Source organism: Oryx dammah, unplaced genomic scaffold (genome assembly GCF_014754425.2).
Source record: "Oryx dammah isolate SB20612 unplaced genomic scaffold, SCBI_Odam_1.1 HiC_scaffold_29, whole genome shotgun sequence".
NCBI lineage: Eukaryota > Metazoa > Chordata > Mammalia > Artiodactyla > Bovidae > Oryx > Oryx dammah.
The window spans coordinates 52,806,309-52,824,423 of NW_024070213.1; the positions used below are offsets into that span (position 1 = coordinate 52,806,309).

Sequence of the window (18,115 nt, forward strand, 5' to 3'; positions counted from 1 at the left end):
CTGTCCCTCCTTTACCACAGCCTTCACGGTGCCCGGGGGTCCTTTGTGCATCTCAGGAGCACCATCCCTCTGCTAACATCCAGGAGCGCAGGATGGTCAGTAGGGTCAGTGCTCTTAGAGACTCAAAGAGCAAGCTGGGAGGCCAGAACTGCGGCTTTGCGATAAGGATCCACTGAAGTGTGGAACCTTTGAAAAGTGGGGAGTAGTCAACAGACCGAGGTAAAAACCTTGTGGTCTAGGTTGGGTCATGAATAGAGCACAGCCTGCGCAGACGTTAGGCTGCAGGAGGGTGGTGAAGGGAATGCAGTTTCATTCCTTTCATTGACTCCAGGGTGTCCTCACCACCACCACCCTCCTTTTTTCTGAATTGCAGCACTATAAACTTGTGGTAAAAATTGAAGCAATGCAAAAAAAAAAAAGGCAATAAAAAAGGAAAAGGTCTCCTCCTCCTCCCTTCCTTAATCTCCTTGAGACAGTCACTATGAATATGTAGCTTGGTAGGTATTCTTCAAGTATTTTCCTATAGATATATAAACTATATAGTTTGTTTTGGAGCAGTGAAGTTATACACTGCTCTACAGTCACCTTTGATGTGGTAGTATATGGGCAAACCGCCATTGTTTTTTTAACAGCTGTAAGTTGTTTCCAGTGTTTTGCAATTACAGATACCTAATGTTGCAATAAATATTCTTGTACATATGTCTTACTCTTGGGGAAGCTTTATTTCTATAGGTAGAATTGCTGGGTTAAAGGGTCTAGTGTGTATAAAATATGTCCTTTTATGTTGCACCCCTTCCTCCTTTGATAAGCATTGTGCAAGCCTGCTTGTTTCTCCACAGACTAACCAACAGCAGCTAATATCAATCTATATTTTCATCAGTTTGAGAAGGAAAAATATTTCATCTTCTGTAAAGTGTGTTCAGGTTCTTTGCCAATATTCTTTGCCATTCATTTTCACCTCTTAGTGGTTTTGACAGGGCTCTTTACATTTCATAATATTAATACTGTTATATGGTGAAACCAATTTTGTATTCTAGCCTGTGTCTTCAAAACTCAAGTCCTTGCTGCTTTGATTTCACCAGTAGAAATAACTTGATATTGAAAGCACTCTCAAATGGACTATAAATGGATTTTCTAAATGTTGCATTGAAATGGGCTGTGAAATCTCACGGTCAATTACTAGTCCCTGAAGAAAACCCTATAAACAACTGTTGTCTGCAATATTTTCACTGAACTCGACCAGGTGAGCCGTGGTCTTAGGATGCAGAAGGAGACCTGTTTAGTACTCATTTCATTTTCCCCACACGACAGTGACTAGTTATTGCCAAGCTACCTGAAGTAGTACCCCCGTCTCTTGTTAACACAGGACGCTTGTGCAGTAAATGTAACGCTGTGCTGGGTGGAATTCTCCTTTCAGGAAGAAGAGTCACTGAAGACACAACTGGCCTACTTTACTGACAGCAAGCACACCGGGAGGCAGCTAAAAGACACATTCGCCGATTCCCTCCGATACGTGAACAAAATTCTCAACAGCAAGTTTGGATTCACATCTCGGAAAGTCCCTGCACACATGCCTCACATGATCGACCGAATCGTGATGCAGGAACTGCAAGACATGTAAGTCTCGCTTATGGCTGGATTTTCTGCTTGTGCTCAGAGCCAGGGCAGCTTGAAGTTCACATCCTCGCCCTGCTGCGTCTATGGCTCTGACATGTGATGACTAGTGTGTTGAAAGTATTATCTCAGCAGGAGGGAAGTAAGATTCTGATGCCACAAGTGTCGGGTACCATACATATCGTAAGTATCCAGATCTCACAGTGTGTTACATTTGGACAGGTTCCCTGAAGAATTTGACAAGACATCATTTCACAAAGTGCGCCACTCCGAGGACATGCAGTTTGCCTTCTCTTATTTTTATTATCTCATGAGTGCAGTTCAGCCGCTGAACATATCTCAAGTTTTTGATGAAGTTGACACAGACCAATCTGGTATCCTGTCTGACCGAGAAATCCGCACGCTGGCCACCAGAATTCATGACTTGCCTTTAAGTTTGCAGGTATTGTAATTTTATCCCCCCACCCCCAAATTTTGTGACATTTTAAATGAAACTTTTAAGTTTGATACTTTCTCTTTCCCCTGCATACTTCAATGTAATGCAAGTACAAGTAAACAAGGGTGTTCACAACTAGTCCATTTTTAATGCCAGGATTAAAATCAGTTTTGAAGTTTGTGTTTCATAGGATGACTTTCATTAGGGATTGCTATGGTATTGTGTGGAGAAGAGGCAGACCATAACTGCATAGAAGATTCTCGTGACAGGTTCATTCAGGGGCTTCAGATGTGGCTGAGTGGAGCCCTCAGCCAGACCCGTGGTGTTGCATAATTCCCTCTGCCTTGGCATCCTCTGGTCCCAGGAGGGGGACACTCAGGAATAATGGGCACCAAGAGGATTCCAGCTGTAGGACACCCATCTGGTGATCCCCTGGCTCACCTAGTATCAGTGGGGCCTCCTGGTCCTGTACGTTACACTTTGAGGCAAAGATGAGTTGTTTGTATTGTCTCAGTCTGCTCTTTTTAGTGGGTCTTTAAGAATCATACAGTCAAACTCTCTTTGAAGGTAGCACTTACACTTTGGTGACTTTAACATATTTTTAAAACCACAAGCATTACTTGTATGTAGAAGGTTTATCCTTTTATTTTTGCTTTGTTAGGATTTAACAGGTCTGGAACACATGTTAATAAATTGTTCGAAAATGCTTCCTGCTAATATCACTCAGCTAAACAACATCCCGCCAACTCAGGAAGCGTACTATGATCCGAATCTGGTGAGTGATGTGGGTTCATTTATGTAAAACAGAGAGTCCATCCTTATTGGGTGTTACTATCATTTCTGTACAGCACTTAAAAACTAGACGCTTGCTCTATGTTTATCAGTCTCTGGTAGAAATCAGTAGCACTAATAATCTAGAATAATTTATATTTTTCTTTGGAATATCTTTTTTCCCTCCCTAATGGATGTTAAGCTAATATTGAGATTAGTTGCTTATATTCTATAAGCAGACAACCTTTTAGTAAGGATGGCAGAAGGTAACCCTGGAGTATACTCATTGCTTAGGAGAGCAATCCTGTTAAACATTAACCAAGGAAATAGTCAGGCTTCCCTGATAGCTCAATTGGTAAAGAATCTGCCTGCAATGCAGGAGACCCTGGTTTGATTCCTAGGTCGGGAGGATCCCCTGGAGAAGAAAAAAAGCTACCTACTCCAGTATTCTGGCCTACTCATCAAATTGAACCCCATCTTCCCTCAAAGCTAAGTTGCTTTGATGATGGAACTTTCTGGATCTTACCAGTAGGAGCAGTAGATGATCTGCACACAAATGTATGAGTGCCACTTGGCTGAAATAGTTGGAAGACTTTGTTGATTGTAAGATGCATCCCAGTTTCAAAGAAATGAAAATGTGAAAAAAAAAAATGTGCATTTAGAATTGATGGAACAAGGATATAATACAGCCATTTATGTGGTGCTTACAGTTAATTTTACTCATACATATATATATACACACACGGAAAAAAATGTTAACAAAATAGGTGGTGGGTTAAATCGTAGGTAGTTTTCTTTTAAAATCATATAGTCTTTTGTATCTGGCTTATTTTTTTTTTTTACTGGTAGTTCTTAATATCTTTTTTCACACTGCTACTGCTGCTGCTAAGTCACTTCAGTCATGTCCGACTCTATGTGACCCCATAGACGGCAGCCCACCAGGCTCCCCCGTCCCTAGGATTCTCCAGGCAAGAACACTGGAGAGAGTTGCCATTTCTTTCTCCAATGCAGGAAAGTGAAAAGTGAAAGTGAAGTCGCTCAGTCGTGTCTGACTCTTTGCAACCCAATGGACTGCACCCCACTGGGCTCCTCCATCCATGGGATTTTCCAGGCAAGAGTACTGGAGTGGGGTGCCATTGTATTTTCATATTTTCTGTAATGAATAGATAACTTTCATAATCAAAATAATGTTTTTTCAAACCTAAGTAAAGTCACTCAGTCGTGTCCGACTCTGTGACCCCATGGACTGCAGCCCACCAGGCTCCTCAGTCCATGGGATTCTCCAAGCAAGAATACTGGAGTGGGTTGCCATTTCCTTCTCCAGGGGATCTTCCTGACCCAGGGATCGAACCCGGGTCTCCCGCATTGGAGGCAGACGCTTTAACCTCTGAGCCACCAGGGAAACCTAAGTAATTATTATTTAATTTTAAAAATTTTATTTGGCCACAAAGCATGCAGGATCTTAGTTCCCCAACCAGGCATTGAACCTGTGTCCCCTGTGTTGGGAGCATGGGAATCTTAACCATTGGACCACCAGGGAAGTCCAAAATAACATGTGTTTTTAAAAACTGACCACCTTGCGAATGTTCAAGCCCTATAATTATCTGGAGACAAGATATTTGTAAATGAATGTAGAGAAGAATAATGTAATCACTCTTCTAATCAGTTACAAGTAACTCTAGTAATCAGTTACAAGTCTGATTTCTGAAAGAAGGCAGTCATTCATTTAGCACTCACTGCACACAGCAGGGATGGTGTTTCTCACTCGTGTTCTCAGGGCCTGGGAAAGCCCACCCATGAGGAGACATGTGAGGGGCACCTTGACAGCTGTTGGAATATGCAGACAAGCTATACGTATTGCTGGTTATGTGTTGGTCAGTCCAGCATATGACACGGGTTGGTGTATAGATATGTGTCACTGAAAGCCAGCTCTCTAAATATTCTAAACTATGAAATCAATAAAACTGAGATAAGGTGTAAGACCTGGTGTTAGCCTAAGGGAGTTTGCTGTAGTGGGATAAACGCAAGAATCAGCAGCCAGAGTCTGAGACTAGCTCTGGTTGTGGGCCCTCAGGAGGCCTGGCTGGTAAGAGATCAGCAGCTTGTCTCGTGAGGCGCAGCAGCTTCTCTGCTATGTTAGGCCCATATCAGTGAAAAGTGCTCTATAAAACCCAGACTGTTACACACATTAGTAGTTCTTTACAAGTGTGTTCTTAAAGATTAAAAAGGCACGTCTATAATCATTGTAGGTGTTTTCCCTGCCTCCTGAGAGAACAGAATCACAGTTTAAAAAAAGAAATTAGGTTGTGTAGACTACAAGATATTCTTTCAAACAGTGATAATTTTTTTGTTTTCCCCAAATTTGGAATTACCCCCAACAAAGCTAATATAATCAACTCTGAATCATCTGGATGTCAATATCCTGGTTTAAAAACACCCTTTATTATGTGTCAGGATAACTGAAGTTCTCTCAGAGATCTGGGTACACCCTTTTTCCAGGAGGGGACAGTGAGCCATGAGTTCCAGGCTGTCCTGATTTGTCCCTTCTGGTATCTTCTTGGTGGGCAATCCCAGAGCACTGATGAGAGGAGGAAGTGTGCTGGGTTCCTAAACCACGTCCCCTCAGCCTCTCCCCGAGACCAGGCCTCTCTGGTCTTCACTGTCCTCAGGACCACACTGAGATTGTGTTGACAGGTTGCCTTAGAGGCCACTGAAGTCACCCCAGGTCTAGCCTGCTTTGGCACTCACTCCAAACTTGTCTTTTCATCACCTTTTATTTCCACATCCGTCTTTTCACTTTTCTTTCTTTCCTTCTCTATAAACTTTGGCTTCCTAGTAAGATTGTACAATTGCCAATCCCCTGTACTTATATAGAACTTACAGAAGCATATTATTTTTAAGGAAGATGGATCTATGCAGTTATTCGTCTTGCCCTTTTATAGGAATGATGAAAGGTTATTGAGGGATTTTAGCATGTTGGGTTTTTTTTAAGAAAACATACATCTTCATTTATTAGCAGAGTATTTTATTATTTTACCAAATAATCTGGCATAAGGTTTGCAATCAGCAAATATCCTTTGAAAGCTAAGAATTAGGTAGGGGCTGCTTTGCTCACAGTTACAAGTCAGTCTTGAGGCTCATGCAAATAAGCTGTTTAGAGTACAAGCACTAGTAATAGTGGCAGCATTAGTTGACATTACTTGAATGAACTCTTAGCCAGATGTTGACTTCATTTCTATAATTACCTGTGATTACACACAGGATAAAGTATTTTCTAATTAGACTATAAGAATGATAGCTTAGCCTATGAGTATCGTTATAGACCAGTCCATTACAGTTTGTTAGAAATTTATTTTCTTTCTGAAAAAATTAAAACTTTATTTAAAAAATAGACAATTAGTATGTGGGCCATAGTATGCCAATTTGATTTTTTTTTAATATTGCATTAAAATACTCATCTTGATCACTGATTCATCTTGGTTTATCTTCTCATGCCCCCTTAAAACTTGCACTTTAGATGAATGCTTCCCTTGCCTCACCCCAGGCTTTGCTCTGATGTAATGTCTGTGTTTTCTCACAGCCACCAGTCACTAAAAGTCTAGTAACCAACTGTAAACCAGTAACTGATAAAATCCACAAAGCATATAAGGACAAAAACAAATACAGGTAACTACTGTATATATTTTCTCTTTAATTTAAGAATAATGATGAGTGTGGTATTTTCATAATTTTATCATAGGTTTATCTATTAAACATCCTTTGAAATTTATATGTGATTGTTCTCCTTAGTAATATGGAAAGATTAAGTCATCCTGAGAATGTTGGTTCTTTAAAGTTTTATAAAACTTTCTTATTGAAATTTTGTTTTACATATTCATATACATATTTACACTCATTATGTTTTGATAATTAGGTTTGAAATCATGGGAGAAGAAGAAATTGCTTTTAAGATGATTCGTACCAATGTTTCTCATGTAGTTGGCCAGTTGGATGATATAAGAAAAAACCCCAGGTACTGTTTTGTTTTTAATTTAGAACATTTTAGGTTCACAGCACAATTGAATAGAATGGACAGAGAATTCCCATAACTTTGAAAATATCTTTAATCATGCAAGTGAACATGAAAAAAAAGTCAGTAGTACTAGAGAGAAAGGAGCGCCTTAGTTTTGTTTGGAGCAGATGGAAACTTCTAATGGTGGGGGTAATGTTTGAATTGAGAGATAGGAGTTGTGAGTTGAGATCGGCCCCCCGTGCACAGGGATTGGCATAGATATCTCTGAGTCCAGCAACATGACTGTTCAGCAAGGCTGAGGGTTAACTGTGTTGTGGGGGAGGTGAGGCAACATGACTGAGACTCTTAGAAATTTCTAGTTTTCTATTTCTTTTATAGTTAAAAAGAAATATTTCTGTTACAAAAAATAGATTTCTATTTTTAGAAATAGGGGCTTCCAGAGAAATTGTTGTGATTAGACCTGTCTTTGCAATTCAAAGGAAAGTTCAAATTAGCTTCTGAGGAAAAAGGAATGCTACCATAGTTGTGAAAATTAATCCAGCAAACTGCAGTCATTCTTTGGGAATGAATGAAGTGTTCAGCTTTACATAGCCCTGAAAATTTCCACCCTCACCTCCAATAATTGCCCTAGTTTGATAAAATTGGTTAAAATCTGCATTTTGAGTTTTGAATTTCAATGGGAAATAGAAGTAGTTTCTTGAGAAAAGACCATTGGTACGTGAAGGTGAATGTTTTCATCTGAGTCTTTTAAATGCTTTTGGAAGTTTTCAGTTACACCTCATTTACATTACAATTTTAATTATACATGATCAGAAGTGTAAAATTTCCAGGCATTTTAAAGCCAGGGAATTTTTCCTTAAAATTTCATTCTCGTTTCTTTTGGGTCGGGGGGGAGGAGGTGTAGAATTTTAAGAAAAATGAAAATGTTTAACACTTACATAGTATATTCATAAAATGTTTTATTTCCTACAAAATAACATTTCCCACAAGCTAAGAAAACAATAAGTCATAATAATTAAGAACCACCCAGTTTGCAGCTTTTTGTATATGCTCTTCCCTCTGCCCTGTTCTCATTTTTTAAAAACTAAGAGCCAGTTTTGATACTTGTTTTTTGCTTCCCCCATCCTGTTAATGTGCTCACTCAGTCATAGGTTATCTGTAGTCAAACCAAGTGAGAACTTAAGTGTTTTTAGTTGTACCCTATACTTTCATGTCCTGTGCTAGTTTAAAAGTCATTGGGTGAGAAAATTCACAGACATCTTCATGTAACTTAAAGGGTTCAGGTTTTGCTAAAAAGATCTAAGTCAAGACAGGCTTTTCCAGCATTGTCTACTAGGCTCAGATCCCTCCCATGGACCTGAACAGATTTTATCATTTTTAGCTCTTCTGTTTTACTTTTCTGAGGCTCACTTTAAAGTCAGGAGTGGAAAACCTGCCTTCTGACTGACTGGTGTTAAGGACAGGTTTATCGCATTAACAGGGAATCTGGGATAGGCAGTCGTACCTGAGCTCTGCTGCCCTCCTTATGTTGCTTCATCCGGGGTGGAGGCAGGCCTGTGCCACAGTCCTTATGTCCCTGCAGACACAGCCGTGTTCTGAGGCGGCAGGGGACTGTCCCCCCCTGCCCCCATTTCCACACCAGTGTCTGTGAAGAGGGGACTCACACTAGTCAGAAGCCGACTGGGTCAGGTGAGGTTGCCTCCCTTTGAGTCAGTTCACGGGGAGAAACACTGAGCAAAGTGCAGGCTCTCTTGGGAAAGAGAGAGAGTGTGTGCTGGGTGTCCCACATGGTCTGCTTCGGTTACCCTGTAGCCACACGTTCTCTTTGTCTCACACCCATACTTTTCTTCTTTACATTTTCCCAACTGTTGGAAAAATTTTGAAGATACAGAAAGACTGAAAACAATAGTACAATAAACTCAGACTCTTAAATTTTTAGTGTTTCGTTATGTCTGATCTCTCACTTCATCTCTCTATACAGACTAACACACACATAGGTTTGGTTTTTCTTTTGTTTGCTGGACCATTTGAAAATTAGTTGCAGACAATGATATGCTAATTTACCTTCATTATCATAGCACAGGTCTTCTAAACAAAGTCATTCTTGTTTTTACTATAGGACTGTTCACACATATCCAAAAACCTTAACACCAACTAAATAATACCATGGAACAGATGGTCTATACTCAAATTTCCCGAATTACCTCCAGAGGCCCTTTTTAACTGTTCTTTGTTTTTAGTCTAGGAAACAGTCAGGGCTCCTGCACTGTATCTGATAGACGTAACTCTTTAATATCCTTTAATCGAAAGCATTCCCCAAGTTTAAAGAAGAGATAGGGCCATGAACTTTCACTTACTCATCACTCATCTTCAGTAAGAAGCAACTAGTTGATCTTGTTTCATCTGAACACACCCACTCCTTCACTACTATTTTAAAGTAAATTTCAGTCACTGTACCCTTTTTTTTTTTTTTTGTAAAATTTTCAGTATATATCCCTAAAGGATTTTTTGAAAATAACCATAATACCATTATTTATTCCTTAACATGATAACCTATCTGGCCTCTGTACACATTTTTCCCCCATTGTCTTTTATAAGCATTTATGTTTTTAACTTTGTTGGCTTGAAATGGTATCAAGTACATTCATTACAATTATGTCTATAGGCTCCCCCGTCTCTCTCTCTCTTTCTTTAATCCGTATACATTTTTGCATGTGCATTGGTATAGAGCTGTCTGCCAATGCAGGAAACGTAAGAGACACGGGGTTCAATCCCTGGGCCAGGAAGATCCCCTGGAGGAAGGCATGGCAGCCCACTCCAATATTCTTGCCTGGAGAATCCCATGGACAAAAGAGCCTGGCAGGCTGCAGTCCATGGGGTCAGAGTCCAACACCACTGAAGCAACTTAAAATGCACGCACATGAGGAAATCAGATTACATATTCTGTAGATTTCCTGAACCTTGGACATTTCTGATTGTCTCCCAGTTATCTAATGTGTTCCTGTGTCTTCTGTATTTCCTGTTGGTGGCAGGATCTGAGGACTTTATTATACTTGATAAAATTGTAAAAACAAAATTTAAACATAATTCAAAAGTGGTGTTATCTCTACCGATCATTTTAATGGGCTGGTACTTATTACTGGCTCAACTTATTGACTTTTGCCTTGAAGCAACTTGAAACAAGTTGGGAAGCACCACTGTAATCTACTTTTTGCTGGAACTCATCATACAGCCTAGTTGGAGATGTGTCAATATTAAGAAGTCATCAACCTCATAAAATCTGTAGCTATAAGGAACCATCTCTATCTCAGCTATCTACATGACTGTTCTTAGTAATGTAACTCTGTCAGTTCAGAGAACTCAGTTGTAGGCACTTACTAGTTTTTTCTCTGGATGTTAACAGAATGCTTTAGTCAGTTAACACTAAACCAGGCACGTGCCAACCCCAAACAGCAATTAAAATAATGTACTCCTATAGCTAGAAGGCATATTCAAAATTATCTATCATCCCTAGTTGTTTTTGTTTTACAGGAGAGAAATATCTAAGGGAAAATTTTACAGACTGTTATTCCCCCAGAGAATCATATCAGTAAATGCCACAACTTGGGACATAAGTCCATTTAAAACATATTCCAAATCCACACTTCTTGTTTTGTTAGGTAAGGATCATCCTCATAAGAACCAATAACAACCCTGGGTCTCTGTTGTCTCCAGGAAGTTTGTCTGTCTGAATGACAACATTGACCACAACCATAAAGATGCCCAGACAGTGAAGGCTGTTCTCAGGGACTTCTACGAATCCATGTTCCCCATCCCATCCCAGTTTGAGCTGCCAAGGGAGTATCGAAACCGTTTCCTTCATATGCACGAGCTGCAGGAATGGTAAGTGTCCATGTTTCATATACATGTATATTTTTCTTTTTTAGAGTGATGAAGTTTCTTTAGGGTGTTATTTTCTCTAATTTCTCTGTGAAAAGACATGTATAGTTTTTATTGATCTAACTGGCCCAGTACATCTGCTGAGCCTTATTCGTCATCATTGCCATCAGAGTGGCTTCCCTGTTTCTTGAGTACCTGCTGTACAGCCAACACTGTGCTGGGCAGTATATTTACCCTGTACAATGAAAAGTGCTACTCTGACTGCCACAGATGAGATGAGAGTTACAGGAATAGAAGTGAGTGATTTTCTCTCTGAGCTGGTTGTTGATCCTCTTAATGTAGGAAACACAGGAGGAAGAACAGTACAGGGGAGGGTACCATTTTGAATATGTGGCTTGGGTTGGAGACACCCCCTACCAGACAGCTGTGAATGACTCTGGAATTCTCCCCTTTCTCAGCAGAGGCTGTTAGCATATCTTATAAGCCTTATGTTAAGCATTTATTTAATCTTCATAAAAAATTATTATTTCCAAATTACAGACGAGAAACCTGCCATACTTCCCCATGTGCCACGCCCCCCAACCCCACCCTACCTTTATCCTTACTATCCTCTCACCTAGTTTGATTCCATCCTCATTCCATCCTCTCTTATGTTGCTTGTTTCCTTCCATCCTCACTGCCCTCATCGAGCCCTCATTCTTTCCTTTGCCTGGACTAACTGGACTGCCTGCCTCTGGTCACCTGCTTGTGACCTTCAAACAGCCACCCCGATTGTGACACACATGTGCACACACACATACGCTATATATCATCCCCCTTCCCATTAGAGCATTGTGTCCAACCCACAGTGTGTGGTTTTCCAGAACAACTGCACTCCACACCCACCTGCTCTTTCTTGGCTGCACATCGCTGTGTCCGCCAGGCCAGACTGGACTCGGCTCTGCAGGGCCTGGGTTGCCTCTCTGCTCATGCTCCTCCCCTTTGTCAGCCACAGGCTTTCCTGCCCCACTTCAAGGCTGAAATCAAGTGTCACCATCTGTTTGATGCACTCCTCATTTCACTGTTTCTCTGCAAGACTGCTTTCGATAATAGGTACTTCTGTCCGCCTTGTGTGGTGGTTGGTTATCTGCACATCAGCACCTCCCCAGGTTCACAGGTGCTTTAGAGCAGGGGCCTCTCCTCATCACCTGTCTATCCACAGGAAGTGTTTACTGAGTAACTGCATGAATAAATGTGCTGTGCTGTGCTTAGTCGCTCGGTCGGGTCCGATTCTTTGTGACCCCATGGACTGCAGCCCACCAGGCCCCTCTGTCCTTGGGGATTCTGCAGGCAAGAATACCGGAGTGGGTTGCCATGCCCTCCTCCAGGGGATTGAACCCAGGGATTGAACCCAGGTCTTGCACACTGCAGGCAGATTCTTTACCGACTGAACCACCAGGGAAGCCCTAATTCAATATGACAGTCAAATTGCACACACTCTAACATCAGTTTGAATAGCAGACATGAAGATCTTAGCTCCAAAAACTTCTTTTAGGGTCAAGAAAGAGCAGTTCTAAACTCGATTCCTATGAGACTTGAGACATGGCCCAAAATTCTGCTTGCTGCTGCCAGGTAATGCTTCCACTAACGGCAAGCGCTTCACTTGAGCTCTGTTAGAGGCATTTTAACAGTCCAGCAGTGTTGAGGGCAGAGGCTAGGTACTCAAGCCACTGTGTGATGGTGACCAGCCTTGCCAAGCTGGCTAGAACTATTACTGATTCAAATATTTACTATAACAATGAAAAATCTGAACTCACATGGGAAATGTATAATTATGTTAATGTTTTAGAATTGCCTTCAGACATTGTTTTTGTGTTCCACAACATTGTTTTTGTTAAGCTAGTATAGTTTGCTAAACTAGTAAATACTATATAGTTAGTTTTACTAGTTAATGATAGTAAAACCCTACACAGAACTACATATTTGCTTTCTTTTTTCTCTGAATAGGAGGGCGTATCGAGACAAGTTGAAGTTCTGGACTCATTGTGTGCTAGCAACATTGATTATGTTTACTGTATTCTCATTTTTTGCTGAACAGGTAAGTTTTATCAATTTTATATGGATGTCAATTTCTTGGCATCTAATTTTTTTTTAAAGAAAATTATATAAATTTATAACAGGAAAATATTTATTTCTCCTATTGGCTTATAGCTCATATGTCAAATATTTCATAATATTCAGGCAGCAGTCAAAACTGCCTTTTTAAAATCTATCTTCTAAACCTATTACCAATATTCTTTGTTCGTGGAGTTCAGTAAATAGAGCTTTCCAGTTTTAGCCTGAGGTCTACAAGTCAAACTATTTTAAACCCAAAAAAAAAACCACGCAGAATCTGCATCTGATAAATTTTTATGGGTCTCCAATTTTCTTTCTTTTAATCTTTCTAAAAGAGACCACAGTGTCTTTATCTGCAGGCCTCCCCTAGTTCTGGCGATGCTGCCTGGTTTGTGTGCCAGGCCATCCTCTCCCATTTACGTTTCTTCTTTGAATTGCTGGCAGTTCTTCCCCAGGCAGGCGAGCACACAGCCTCCTTCATGGTACAATCCGGAAGTAAGAGGGAGATTTGTGAGGTCAAAAGAGGAATAAGAGAATCCTCTTCAGGCCACAGCAGATGTGAAATTCTCAGAAGAAAAAGGATTCAAGGAAGGGGGAATAGTGTCAGGCTGACCTGACCTGTGCTGGGCAGGTGAATCCACCTTAGCCTCCTTCCTGGTGATGCTGGAGTGAGGCTTATCTGGCGGTCACCGTGGGATGTTTTCACTGAATTAACTTACACTGAGGAGGCAGTGGCGGCCTGAGAACTGAGAGCTTTAGGATAAACACTCCCAGGCTTCCTGCTGTGGATGGAAGGAAACTCGGGAAAGAAAGGTCTGGCAGGCGAGCAGTTTCACCTTTGTCCACCTCCCAGGGAATAGAAACGTCACTCTTGATTCTGTTGCCATTGTTCTTGGCAAGTAAAAATCTTAGGAAGAAATCTTATGCTGTGCCTGCTTTTAAAACAGAGTCCAGTGAGGAGCCTGTGGGTCAGCTGTGTGCTGGCTGAAAGGAGCAGCTGCAGGCCGTGGAAGGAACAAGAGGGTCTTTGCTTACTGTTGTTTATACCAGCAGGAGGAGGGGGAAAGGAAGAATAAATCCCCTCTCCTCCCTGGCACCTTCTTCTTTACCAGCTTGAATCAAATTCCTTAGCTTCTACCATACTCACAGACAAGCCAAGGCTGCCCCTTCCTCTGCCCAGGAATCCAGCTCGTCCAGAACACTGTAGTCCATGTAGGCACCACCCCGCTCTCACCTCAAGATGGAGGATTAGAAATTGAAACCGTAAAGAACACATTTTGCTCATTGAAACTTTCTTCTAACAGTGGTCAGGTTTTCTATTTCAGATGTATCTTGGATAAACTGTTTCTGTTAGAAGTATTTATTCCAAGTTCTAATCTACTAAGTCATAGATGAACTTTTGCATTTCAGCCTATTCATAAACTTGAAAATACAGGTAATGCCCAATGACTGTTGATATGGTTACTAAGTACAGGAAAACAATGGTGATAGAATTCTTTAAAAAAAAAAACAATTAAAATTCTAGCTTACACGTGTTCAGTTCAGTCACTCAGTCGTGTCCGACTCTTTGCGACCCCATGAATCACAGCACGCCAGGCCTCCCTGTCCATCACCAACTCGTGGAGTTCACTCAAACTCATGTTCATCGAGTCAGTGATGCTATCCAGCCATCTCATCCTCTGTTGTCCCCTTTCCTCCTGCCCCCAATCCCTCCTAGCATCAGAGTCTTTTCCAATGAGTCAACTCTTCGCATGAGGTGGCCAAAGTACTGGAGTTTCAGCTTTAGCATCAGTCCTTCCAAAGAACACCCAGGGCTGATCTCCTTTAGAATGGACTGGTTGGATCTCTTTGCAGTCCAAGGGACTCTCAAGAGTCTTCTCCAACACCACAGTTCAAAAGCATCAATTCTTCGGCGCTTAGCTTTCTTCACAGTCCAACTCTCACATCCATACATGACTACTGGAAAAACCATAGCCTTGACTAGATGGACCTTTGTTGGCAACATCATGTCTCTGCTTTGGAATATGCTATCTAGGTTGATCATAACTTTCCTTCCAAGGAGTAAGCGTCTTTTAATTTCATGGCTGCAGTCACCATCTGCAGTGATTTTGGAGCCCCCAAAAATGAACTCTGACACTGTTTCCACTGTTTCCCCATTTATTTCCCATGAAGTGATAACACGTGTAGTTGTTTTCAGACCCAGAGACAGTATCTTAATGGGTGAAGAAGAGTCAGTGTCCTTCAGCGGAAAGACTTGACAGACATCTTGAAAATAAATACACGTGGTAATTGTTATATAAAAATATGTAGTTTTTATAGGTCTTAAAGAAAAAGAAACTTGGGAAAAAATAATTTGAACCATATAAAAAGCCATTAGTTTTGTTTTGAGGGGAGGAATGATGGAGCCTTGTTTGCCGTCTGTTCTTTATGTATAGGGCTAGGGAAACGATTAAGGTCATATGACCCTCAGCAAGAAAGTTTAAAGTTTGTCAACCTGGAGAATTACAATTTATCTTCTGTCTTTCATCCTTTAGTTAATTGCACTTAAGCGGAAGATATTTCCCAGGAGGAGGATACACAAAGAAGCGAGTCCTGATCGAATCAGGGTATAAAAGATCTCCATCAGAAAATCTACCTCAGCATTCACTGAGCATTTGAAAACTCGGCATCAGAGATGTCTTCATGATGTGATGCTCAGCCAGCTTGGCCTGCAGAAGGGAAAACACCCAGTACAGTACTTCTGGTGTGAACATAGCCTGCTGACCAGGAACTGCTTAACCCACACAGAAGACCTGCGTGTTGAGCAGCTCTGGTTTTACTTCTAAAACATTTGCTCATGGACCTGTCTGTCATTCTTGAAATGAAGTGGCTCACGGATGAGAGACAGAGGTTGCTATGGGAACTGAGCAGCTAGCTAAATGAGATGCCTAAGCCTCCTTGAGTGCTGTTGCTAAGAGTCCCCAGTCTTTTGCATTCCAAAGCTTTTTGCTGTGGTTTTACCTTTTTTGAGAGGAGGATGTTTCTTTTTTTCCATCTCTCATTTTTAAAGTAGCTACTAAGTTAACTAAGTTATTCTTCCTTTCAAAAAGAATGAATTAGGATGTGTAACATGTTTTTATAGATATTATTTAAATAATGCAGCAGTAACACATCCTATTGACAATATCTAAATTATAAATTTTATTAACATTGAAGACTATGTGATCGTAACCTACTTGCCATGACTTATGAACTCAGTGGCAGACATCTGATATTTGTGCTTGTTTTCTTCAGCCCCTAAGAATACTGTGATTTTATGTGGAGACCTGATTACAAAGGGCTAGAGTTAAGTAGCAGAGCTACTTCCTAGATGTAATTATGTTTTGAAGATGTACATATTGAAAAAGAAGTGCCTCATTTTAGAAATGAGTAGTGCTAATGGTACTGGCACAACAGTGGTGTCTTTTTTAAAATACTCATCACTATATTCCAGTAGCTGTCTCTCAGTCAGCTTCATGTAATGCAGGATCAGGAAACATTTTCTTTAAAATGCCACAGAGAGTAAATATTTGCCGGCCACATGAGTCTGTGTTGCATATTCTTTGTTTAATTTAGCTTTTGTTTTAATAATCTTTTTAAAATGTCAAAACCATGTCTAACTTGCAGCTGTACAAAAACAGGCCATAGGCCATGATACAGAATTAGTATTCTTATGTGTAGGTAACCCTTGATGTTCAGCCGTGTTTTATGTCATTGTACTGTGGATTTATGAAGACCAGATTCCATGGGTCCTTTTTGAACTCTTGACAGGTATTTTAGATCATGATCTTAACAGTATTCTTTCAAAATGGCATACACATTTTGTAAAAAGAACGTGTAAATAACTTGTGTTTGTGCTGTAAGAGTTACGTATTTCAAAAACTGAAGTCTCATAAAAACTTAAATTTTATCTGATGCTTTAATTTTTAATCTTTGAGGATTGAGTTTATCTAGATTCAGCAATCATCTGAGTGCTTATATGGCATGTCAGGGGCTTCCCAGGTGGCTCAGTGGTAAAGAATCCGCCTGCAATGCAGGAGACTCAGGTTTGATTCCTGGATGGAAAGAACCCCTGGAGAAGAAAATGGCAACTCACTCCAGTATTCTTGCCTGGAAAATCGCAGGGTCAGAAGAGCCTGGTGGGCTGTAGTCCATCAAGTTAGAAAAGAGTTGGACATGACTTAGCGACTAAAGATTAAGTGGAAGTTAAGTTTCCATGACTGAAATTAAGTGGAAAATAGTGTAAGGACAGGTTGATAGTATTACTACCTGGAGAATGTCATTATATGGGGGAAAATAAGTTCTAAATAGGATTTATATGGTAAATTAGGGGTTATCTGGGTATCATTCTTAAAGTGAATAATTCTAGAAAAAGTTCAAGAAATGAACATTTGGGTGTGATGGAGATTTCTGGTTATGTGAACATAATCTACACTTTATTTGGAGCTTAATAGATAATGAGATGGATAACAGAATTATAATATAGAATCATTTATCTAATGAATCAGTAGAACAAAGGAACCTCAGAAGTCATGGGCAGTCATGTGTCTTCAAGAATTTTAACAAGAAAGGAAAACCATAGGGCAGTCTACCTCATAAGAATTCCAAATGAAACATTAGAAAATGCAGGTTGGCCAACACTTGAAAATCGGTGTAATTCACATCAGTAGGACCAAAAAAGGAAACTGTATGATAATCTTTTTTAAAGAAAGCACAGTAAAGCAGTTATCCTCCAATTAAAAATTAAAAAAAAATAAAGCATGGACCATTGAGACTAAGAAATAATTGAGAGTCTAGAATAATAACTTCCCCATTTATCAATAGTTTTCAACATTTTTGCCAGTTTGTTTGCTCTACTACTTTTCTTCATTGGTATATTTTAAAGTAAATCCTAGACTTCCTAGAGACAAGAATACAGGGGAGGTGAAGGGCTTCTTATCAGTCTAATTGCTCCTCTTTCCCATTTGCCTTGATAACAGCTCTGTTTACTGAACACATTTTATGTGCTAAATGCACAGATCTAACAAGTTGCTTAAGGAAAAGAAGGGTACAGGAGACATGCCCTGAAGAACCATGGCTCAGCACTGCCCATCCCTGCCCCTCCCTGTATGTCAGCATTTCTCCCCACGGTGGAGAAGTGGCAGTTCCTGGCCCCAATCTCCCCGAGAGGCAGGAAGCTTCCTCTCTGACTCGGTAGTGAAAACCCTGGTGGAGATGAGTTACTGTGATTGGCTTACTCTAGGTTCCGTCCACACATCTGTGGGCAGAATATGCAGACTTTTACCAAAAGG

At 40.5% G+C, this 18,115-nt stretch overlaps 1 protein-coding gene across 1 annotated transcript in view; it reads left to right on the forward strand.

Moving 5' to 3' along the window:
* The window catches only part of GNPTAB (N-acetylglucosamine-1-phosphate transferase subunits alpha and beta), an 82,198-nt gene extending 65,459 nt beyond the window's left edge, over positions 1–16,739 (forward strand). The window contains exons 14-21 of the mRNA XM_040234869.1: positions 1,418–1,617; positions 1,837–2,056; positions 2,712–2,825; positions 6,402–6,487; positions 6,735–6,833; positions 10,548–10,715; positions 12,699–12,789; positions 15,341–16,739. Coding sequence (XP_040090803.1) covers positions 1,418–1,617; positions 1,837–2,056; positions 2,712–2,825; positions 6,402–6,487; positions 6,735–6,833; positions 10,548–10,715; positions 12,699–12,789; positions 15,341–15,418 — 1,056 coding nt within the window. The 3' untranslated portion in view covers positions 15,419–16,739. The remainder of the gene's footprint in view (positions 1–1,417; positions 1,618–1,836; positions 2,057–2,711; positions 2,826–6,401; positions 6,488–6,734; positions 6,834–10,547; positions 10,716–12,698; positions 12,790–15,340) is intronic.
* The last annotated feature ends 1,376 nt before the right edge of the window (positions 16,740–18,115 follow it).